The sequence below is a fragment of the Mandrillus leucophaeus genome, unplaced genomic scaffold (genome assembly GCF_000951045.1).
Source record: "Mandrillus leucophaeus isolate KB7577 unplaced genomic scaffold, Mleu.le_1.0 Scaffold281, whole genome shotgun sequence".
Taxonomy (NCBI): Eukaryota; Metazoa; Chordata; class Mammalia; order Primates; family Cercopithecidae; genus Mandrillus; species Mandrillus leucophaeus.
Genome location: NW_012102932.1, coordinates 1,098,391 through 1,108,139, shown reverse-complemented (window position 1 = coordinate 1,108,139; position 9,749 = coordinate 1,098,391). Strand labels below are relative to the sequence as shown.

Genomic DNA, 9,749 nt, shown 5'->3' with positions numbered 1-9,749 from the left:
TGACAGGGTCTTGCTCTGTCACCCAGGCTAGAGTACAGTGGTGCCATGTCGTCTCACTGCAGCCTCTGCCTCTCAGGTTCCAGCGATTCTCCTGCCTCAGCCTCCCAGGTAGCTGGGATTACAGGCACGTGCCACTATGCCCGGCTAATGTTTGTATTCTTAGTAGAGACGGGGTTCCACCATGTTGGCCAAGCTGGTCTCGAACTCCTGACCTCAGGTGATCTACCTGCCTCGGCCTCCCAAAATGCTAGGATTACAGGCGTGAGCCACTGCGCCCAGCCGAAACACGTATGACCTTTAAAGAAAGCAAGGAATCATATCCTATTATGTCTTTTCTGTCTTCAGGTGGTGATTGTAAGTACTTTGCATTATTGAAGAACTATTTAGAGAAAAATAAAGGCAATTAAAATATCAAACACTCTCTTCTGGTACCTTGATACATATGAAAAGTCAGTTTTTACTGGCCTTTTTTTCTATTGACCATGGGAGGCAAGCACAGTGTAAATCATACCTTTGCAGTTTAGCTCATGCTCTCCTCCATTTGCACAAAGCCTGGCCATGTTCACGGCTCAGTCCACTCTCAATGCTTCTGCAAGGCTCAGCTGCAACCCTTTCCCAATTGCATTCTGTTCCTTTAATGTCTGTCCTGCACAGTCCAGCAAGAAATCATGTGGCCATTTGTATTATTTTCTTATAAGTACCTTGAACTCTGAAACTAAGTTTACCTCCAGGTGTAGACGCACCCTTTCTCTACCCCATCCTCCCTCTTTACTCTGTCCCGCTAAGCAACCGATGGAGTAGAAGTAGTAAGTGCTCAATAAATATGTGAACGAAAAACCTTAAGTTCAAGGCATTTTGTATAGAGTGTTTTAATTTTTATGATGTCCACAATCTTCACTACATAGTGCCCAGAGTGGGAGGCTGTGGTGGGCGGATCACTTGAGTCCAGGAGTTCAAGACCCAGCATGGCCAACATGGTGAAACCCCTACAAAAATAAAAAATTAGCCAGGCTTGGTGGCACAAACTTGTAGTCCCAGCTACTCGAGAGGCTGAGGTGGGAGGTCGAGGATTCAGCGAGCTGTGATAGTGCTACTGCATGGCAACCTGGGCGACAGAGTGAGGTCCTGTCTCAAAAAAATGAAATAAAAGTAAAAAGTAAAGAAAAATAACTACATAGCAAAAATAATCAGAAGAATTTTAAGGTCTCCAGCGAAAGGACAAGAGGCTTGTTGTGCTGTACACAAGCACGTGTTAGGTGCGATTCACCCATGTTGTTGGTGTGTCACTGGTAAAGGGTTGTGACTGCCAAGTTGTCCAGGTTCTTGGCGTTTTGAACAAAGAATTGGACAAAACACCCAGCAAAGCAAAGAAAGAACGAGGCAACGAAAGAACGAAAGCAGGAATTTACTGAAAACGAAAGGACACTCCAGTGTGGGAGAGGACGCAGCAGAGCTCAAGGGCCCGGATACAGAATCTTCTTGGGTCCAAATACCTACTAGAAGTTTCCTATTGGCCATTTTATGCTCACCTCAAACCTGATTGGTTGCAAAAAGCAAGCAATCAGAGGCTAGGGTGAAGTTACAAAGTTATACTTCTATGCAAACGAAGACTGGACCCCCAGTCAGTCTGATTGGTTGTGGACAGCAACCATTCAGAGGCTGGAGTTAAGTTACAAAGTTGCAAAGGAAGACTCTAGCAGTAGTAAGTCTGGTTTGTCTGGGACAGCCAGTTTCCTGTCTGCCCTGAGGAAAAGGTGTGGGGTTTGCAAAGGGAGTAGCCTTTGGTCCTTTTGTTACTTAGGCATGGCAAGTTAGGGTTTTCCTTTGAGTTTAGCTCTAGGAAGTCAGCGTGAGACAGCCTTAGGTTCCCTGCCTCCGGACCCTATTCTCCTGCCTCAGGTACAGTCACTATCGTGATATTATATATCCCTGTTTCAACACAACCCCAATCCAAGCCCAACCTCAGCTCTTTCAGCCCTGCACCGCTTCGGGGGACCCCGTTGGCCACATGAGGGTCGCTCCGCCCCGGAGACCCGCTTTCCTGAGCTGGGGACTAGATGCGACCTCGCGGGGCTGAAGCTTTGTCCCTTATTGGCTGGGTCAGGGGGCGTGGCACGGCCTGACCAATCGCGGGCGGCGCGCTTAGGCACGTGTGGGGGCAGGCCTGAGAATCAGAGAGGCCTTCTCTGGGGCTGCCAGTACGCGAACCCAGCCGCAGTCCCAGTCAGGCAAGCAGCAGTGGAAAGTGCCGGCTCCCGGCCAGCAAGGGCCGCTTTCTCGCTCTCTCGGTGCCCGCCGCCATGTGGGCCGCCCTGAGGTTAATCCTGCGGCCGTGTGCCCGCGCTTCTCCCGCCGGGCTGCGCGCCTATCACGGGGACTCGGTGGCCTCGCTGGGCACGCAGCCGGACGTGGGCTCTGCCCTCTACCAGGTAGGCTGAGCGCCCCGGTGGCCTGGCCGCCGGTGCCAGGCTAGGAAGCAAGTGGAGGAGGGGCAGGTTTCAACAACTGCTGCTCTCTTGTCCGGAGCCACGGTCGATTCTGTGACGCGCGTGAAGTTTGAAGAAGAAAAGCCTAACAGATAAAAGAAAGTTTAGTTCACTTTTAGAGCTGGCCCTGTACTTTGTGTCTTTGAAATCAGTGGTTCTTAAAGCCTGGTTTAGAATTGTGAATAGCTGCCTGAGCCCCACGCCCACTCTGGACCTTGTGGGTCTCAGGTGGAGTCGCAGTGTTTACGTTGTTAGTGAGTCCTTAGGGGACTTTGGGCAGCCAGCTTTGGGAACCACTGGCCTAGAGCAGCCCAAGAGTGGTGCTGTGCTTACGTATATCCCTGAATTACACACAGCCCTGAATTAAAAAATTACAACTTTTAAATTTGAGTTTAAAAGTTGGTTATGATGGACGGACCCGGTGGTTCACGCCTGTAATCCCAGCACTTTGGGAGGCCCTGGCGGGTGGATTACCTGAGGTCAGGAGTTCGAGACCAGCCTGGCCAATGTGGTGAAACCCAGTCTTTACTAAAAATACAAAAACTAGCTGGGCGTGGTGGTGCGTGCCTGTAATCCCAGCTACTTGGGAGGCTGAGGCAGGCTGAGGCAGGAGAATTGCCTGAACTCGGGAGGCGGAGGTTACAGTGAGCTGAGATTGTGCCATTGCACTCCAGCCTGGGCAACAGGAGGGAAACTCTGTCTCAAAAAAAAAAAGTTGGTTATGTTAATAGAAAATATCCCACAGTATATTTGAGTGACTTTTCTTGGAATTAGGAGGCATCCAATATAAGGCCAAAAAACTCAAAACTTGTGAAATATCAGAGCTGGAAAATTTCATTCTGTTCCCACGATTTCTAAGCCTATACAGATAACATCTAAATAGTGCAAACAACACACAATTATTTGTCAGGACAGAATGTTTAATTCAGAATTATTAAGTGGTTATTGTGGTCCAGGCACTATTTTAGATATTTGGTATAGATGTGTGGGAATGGAACTAATAATTTTGTAGGGAATATGGACAAGAAAGCAGGTAACTGTGGTACAGTGTGAGAAGGGTTGTCTAAAGCTTGAGAAGGTGGTTACAGAAAGCTACAGATAGGAAGTAATAGGTGAGATGAATCTTGGATAAGAGCTGGCCAAGTTCAGGGTGCAGGATGGAAGGCAAGACTGTACAAACCAAGAGAGTTACGAGAACATAGATACTGAGTTATGAAAGTGTATATCTGGTGTGAGGACTTGAATTCCATATCTAGGGCATGGAATTCATTGAACAGTGTCTGGTGATGGGATTGATTGATTATGGGGCCAGATAGAGGAGAATCTTGCATGCAAAAGCCACATTTAGATTCCATTTTGCAGGTTGTCCATTAAAATATTTAAGTAGATAAGTGGCATGATCCTATGGATATGGTAGAATCATCAGTGTGGTGGCAATGTGGAGGATGGATTGATGTAGGGAAAAAACTAGACCTAGGTGACAGTGGAGAGTTGAGTCTTGAGATGAAGGAGTCAAAGTTAGAATTGTATGTAGGAGGGGGGCATAGATACCCGAGGAGCAAAGACTGTAGAGTTAATAACTGAGTGGAAGGGGAAAATGGATGACTTTGGAGTTTTCCAACTGAGCGGAATATTTAGGTAGGTGGAACTGCCATTAATAAAAAGAAGGCTTTGGTGATGGGTTTTGTATGACTCACGTTTTGCTAGGTTGCGTTTTTTTTTTTTTTTTTTTTTTTTTGAGACGGAGTCTTGCTCTGTCACCCAGGCTGGAGTGCAGTGGCCGGATCTCAGCTCACTGCAAGCTCCTCCTCTCGGGTTCACGCCATTCTCCTGCCTCAGCCTCCCGAGTAGCTGGGACTACAGGCACCCGCCACTTCGCCCGGCTAGTTTTTTTTTTAGTAGAGATGGGGTTTCACCGTGTTAGCCAGGATGGTCTCGATCTCCTGACCTCGTGATCCACCCGTCTCGGCCTCCCAAAGTGCTGGGATTACAGGCTTGAGCCACCGCGCCCGGCTAATTTTTTGTATTTTTAGAAGAGCAGGGGTTTCTGGATGGTCTCGATCTCCTGACCTCGTGATCCACCCGTCTCGGCCTCCCAAAGTGCTGGGATTACAGGCTTGAGCCACCGCGCCCGGCCTAGGTTGCGTTTTGTAACAAACAATCAAAAAATCTCAGTAGCTCACAACAGCAAATATTAGTCTCTCACTTGTTTCTGTTTTGTTTCTTAATCTCTCACTGGTGTTGGTGGCCTTTGGTTAGTTAGTTGCTGCTGTGACTGTTCCACTGCAGGGTAGGTTCAGGTCTGCTTCACGTGTCTTCCCATTCCTGGACTGAGGCTGAAGAGCAGCCCTGAATTAAACATGCCCTTCTCATGGCGGAAGGCACAGGAGCAAGAGGCTGAACACAAATTGGATTTAAAGTTCTTGCTGGCATGTGATGAAATTCATGTGTGCTCATATTAGACAAAGCAAGTCCATGAGGGTGGGGGAGAATGGGATGAATGATCCAGTTTAGCTGTGTTTCCTGATTACAAATAATAGCAACTATAATAAGTAATAATAATGGCAGAAATGTTATAGTGTTCCCATCATTTTTCTAAAGGCTTTATATGGTTTTACTTATGTATTTATCATAATGATCCTGTGTAGTAGGTACAATTGTTATTTCTGTTTTATAGATGGGAAAACGGTGGTATTTAGCGTCCAAGTAATTTGTCTGAGATAACACAGAGCCTGAATTTGAAGCCAGGTGGTCTGGCTCATAACTCTTGAGTCCAGGGTCTTAACTGTTGCTCTATAATGCTTCTTACTTACCCAGCTCTACCTAAGTGGGTTCTATGGTTGAAAAGACGGGGTGGGGACTTGTCAGTGGCTCGGCTCCAATTCATTATGACTGTCAGGCACTAACCGCTGTGGTTGCTCAGCTTCACAAGAAAATTACTAGGTTGTAGAAACTGTTGTTTTGTAGGTGATTAAACACACACACACACACACACACACACACACACACACCCCAACCTGGGGCCCTGAGAGATCACAAGATTTGCCAAATGTCAGTATCATTAAGTAGGGAAACTAAAAGTTGAACTTAGTTTTGCCACTAAACTACACTGCCTCTTGGTTAGTGAGCCTCATGCTAACGAGGCTAGGTTGGTTGACAAAGGATTGCCTGGGAGGTGAACTGTAGCCAGTACTGGCTCTTCTGTGATTTAAGTCTGATGGGCTGAGCCTGGCACAGATGTTGCCCAGTCTGTACAGGCAAATGTCAGCTTCAGTGGGTGACTGCTTTTCTTCTTTGACCCACTGGTTGTGTAAGAGTACATTGTTTAATTTCCATATATTTGTGAATTTTCCAGTCATCCTTCTGCCATTGATTTCTAGTTTCATTCCATTGCAATTGAAAGGATACTTTGGGCCAGGCGCGGTGGCTTATCCCTGTAATCCTAACGCTTTGGAAGGCCGAGGCTGGTGGATCGCTTGAGGTCAGGAGTTCTAGACCAGCCTGGCCAACATGGTGAAACCCTGTCTCCACTAAAAAATAAAAAAAATTAGCTGGGTGTGGTGGCGCACGCCTATAATCCCAGCTACTTGGGAGGGTGAGTCAGGAGAGTCGCTTGAACCCGGGAGTCGGAGGTTGCAGTGAGCCAAGACTGTGCTAGTGTACTCCAGCCTGGGTGACAGAGCCAGACTCCGTCTCAAAACAAAACAAAACAAAACAAAACAACAAACAAACAAAAAACCAACAACAAAAAAAGGATACTTTGTGTGATTTCAATCTTTTAAAATTTATTAAAATTTATTTTGTGGCCTGACATGTAGTTTATCTTGGAGAATGTTCCGTGTGCACTTGAGAAAAGTTACTTTTTTCTGCTGTTGTAGGGTGACAATTTCTGTATATATGTGTTAGCTCCAACTGGTTCTTTCCCTAATACCGTGCTACTTCTTTGTTTTTTATTTTCTGGATTTTGCAGAGCAAGAGAATGTAGCAGAAATCATGACCCCCAGAGCTCTTGGAGCTGTAGAAAATAGGAATTAATGGAGATATACTGTAGACTGAATATTCATCTAAGTTTGAACAGTTAGGAAGTTGCTTAGTGTTCTGTCAAATAGAAGGAACTAAATAACAAGAGATGCTAATACATGGGGTGCAAAATGTATTAGTGGGCCAAAGTCTGAATTTCAAAGATAATTAGTTAAGTATTGTTCAAAAGTAATATGCTGACCAAAGAAAATTTAAAAATACAGAAAGGTTAAAAGTTAGTCCCTCTACCTCTTTTCTACTTCTCACTGTCAATATTTCCTTATGTAGTACCTAGAAAATTTCTGAATACATACCAGCATAGAGTTTTGTTCTTTTTTTTTTTTTTTTTTGAGATGGAGTTTTGCTCTTGTTGCCCAGGCTGGAGTGCGATGGCATGATCTTGGCTCACCGCAACCTCCGCCTCCCGGGTTCAAGTGATTCTCTTGCCTCAGCGTCCTGAGTAGCTGGGATTACAGGCATGCGCCACCACGCCCAGCTAATTTTGTATTTTTAGTAGAGATGGGTTTTCTCCATGTTGGTCAGGCTGGTCTCGAACTCCTGACCTTAGGTGATCTGCCTGCCTCGGCCTTCTAAAGTGTTGAGATTACAGGTGTGAGCCGGCACGACTGGCCGAGTTTGTTCTTTTTTAATAATTTATTTATTTATTTGAAAGAGTCTTACTCTGTCACCCAGGCTGGAGTACAATGGCACGATCCTAGTTCACTGTAGTTTCAAACCCCTGGGCTCAAGAGATTCTTCCACCTCAGTTGGCCAAGTCGCTGGGACACACCACCATGCCTAGATAATTTTTAAATTTTTATTATTTTTATTTTTATTCTTTTTGTAGAGATGGAAGTCTCCCTGTGTTACTCAGGCTGGTCTCGAACTCCTGGGCTTAAGTGATGCTCCTGCCTCTGCCTCCCAAAGCTCTGGGATTACAGGTGTGAGCCACCACACCCAGCCTATTCTTTTTAAAACACAAAATAGGATCCCTGGCCAGGTGCGGTGGCTCACACCTGTAATCCCAGCACTTTGGGAGGCCGAGGTGGGCGAATCACTTGAGGTCAGGAGTTCGAGATCAGCCTGGCCAACATAGTGAAACCCGGTCTCTATTAAAAATATAATAATTAGCTGGGCGTGGTGGCACACACCTGTAGTCCCAGCTACTTGGGAGGCTCAGGCAGGAGAATTGCTTGATCTCAGGAGGTGGAGGTTGCAGTGAGCCAAGATCGCACCATTGCACTCCAGCCTGGGCAACAGAGTGAGATTCTGCCCCAAAAAATAAAAATACAAAATTAAAAATAAAAATAGGATCCTTTGTTTCCCTCTGGGATTTGTTTTTACAACTGTACTTTGTCAGTAAGCAAGCATTGGTTGGAATCTCAGATAGTGACTGATGGGACAGGAAAAATAAGATGGTATTCTAAACTTCAAAAAGCTTATATTCCTTAAAATAGGAAAACAAATAGAGATCAATTTAAGTTCAGAAGATGTTTAAGGAAGAAAGATGTTAAACGGAGTAGGAGTGGCCAGAAGTAGAGTTGAAAATGAGATAAAACACGAATTAGGCTTACAGAGGGGTAAGATTTGGAGAGATGGACAATTCGGGTGGTGAAGAAGACCTTGAACAAGACAGGCAGGGGTGAATCTTTTCCATAGGATCCAGTGGTCCAGTGTGGCTGCCATGGATAGGGGTGGCCCAGTGTGGCGGCCACACAGAGTTGGCACAGACCACTGTGTTTTGTTTTTTTTTTTAACCTTTATTTTGGTAAAAAGGAATTGCTTTCTAATATTTCTCTCCCCCATCTCCTCTATTTCTGTTTTAGGAGAACTACGAGCAGATGAAAGCACTAGTAAATCAGCTCCATGAACGAGTGGAGCATATAAAACTAGGTAAACACAGCATTTATTCCTCAGTTTATGCCTTTACTTAAGATGTCCTAAAATAGTTATTGGTTTTGGGAAAAACTACTGGAATTAAACTTTTGACTTTTTTTTTTTTGAGATGGAGTCTTGCTCCGTTGCCCAGGCTGGAGTGCAGTGGTGCCATCTTAGCTTACTGCAACCTCCGCATCCTGGGTTCAAGCAATTCTTCTGCCTCGGCCTCCCAAGTAGTTGGGATTACAGGTGCCTGCCACCATGCCCGTCTAATTTTTGTGTTTTTAAAATAGAGATAAGGTTTCACCATGTTGGCCAGGCTGATTTGGAACTCCTGATGTCAAGTAATCCATCTGCCTTGGCCTCCCAAAGTGCTGCAATTAGACGTGAGCCACTACTCCTGGCTGAGCTTTTGACTCTTAAGACTATGCATTTGTTGGTATGCAGGCATTTAATTTTATTTTTTGTATTACTTGGCCAGTTTCTCTTCATAGAATACTGCCACTTTTGGGGGGGGAATTAAAGATTTAAATTCATAAATTTTATGAATAAATAATTAATTTTTAATTTTTATTATTATTATTTTTTTAAGAGATGAGTTCTTGCTCTATTGCCAGGCTGGCCTCAAACCCCTGGCTCAAGCGATCCTCCCGTCTTGGCCTCCCAAAGTGCTGGGATTACAGGTGTGAGCCACCATACCTGGCCAGTGATTTCTTAGTAGGTGTTTAATATTTCTTCCCTAAGTGTTGAATCTCAGATGGAAAGAATTCTTCATATTTGATTGACTGTTTCAGATAACTTTTATCAACAAGTATATAATACTTAAAATAATATATAATACTTTTAATGTAAAATTGTACATTTAGAGTGGAGTAGTTTAAATACTAGATCTCAGGAGTATGAAAATAGTGAAAAAGACTGGATTTGGAAAGTATGGTCTAGAATTGCTTATTTACTTGTTTATTTAGAGACAGGGTCTCCTCAGTCTGTTGCTCCGGCTGGATTCGAAGTCGGGAGCACAAGTGATCTTCTTGCCTCAGCCTCCCGAGTAGCTGAGACTATACATGTGCCCCGTACCCAGCTACGGAATTCATACTTTTGAAGCCATTTTAGATTAAGGTGTTGTCTCCAGAAAAAGAATCCAAGCTCTTGCTGAAAAGAAAATGTGTTTTGTTAGGGGCGATAACTCAATCGTTATGTCCATTTTGAGAGTTTGATTTGGTGAACCCACTATCCCCCTTAGACATTAAGGTGGTGGGTTTTGGGGCCAGGCATGGTGGCTCATGCCTGTAATCCCAGCACTTTGGGAGGCCGAGGCAGGCGGATCACATGAGGTCAGGAGTTTGAGACCAGCCTGACCAACAT

General features: G+C 45.0%; 1 protein-coding gene across 1 annotated transcript in view; it reads left to right on the top strand.

The window, feature by feature from the left end:
- The first annotated feature begins 2,150 nt into the window (after positions 1–2,150).
- Positions 2,151–9,749, top strand: part of MCCC2 (methylcrotonoyl-CoA carboxylase 2 (beta)) — a 70,873-nt gene continuing 63,274 nt past the window's right edge. Inside the window, exons 1-2 of the mRNA XM_011985231.1 lie at positions 2,151–2,429; positions 8,333–8,399. Coding sequence (XP_011840621.1) covers positions 2,301–2,429; positions 8,333–8,399 — 196 coding nt within the window. The 5' untranslated portion in view covers positions 2,151–2,300. The remainder of the gene's footprint in view (positions 2,430–8,332; positions 8,400–9,749) is intronic.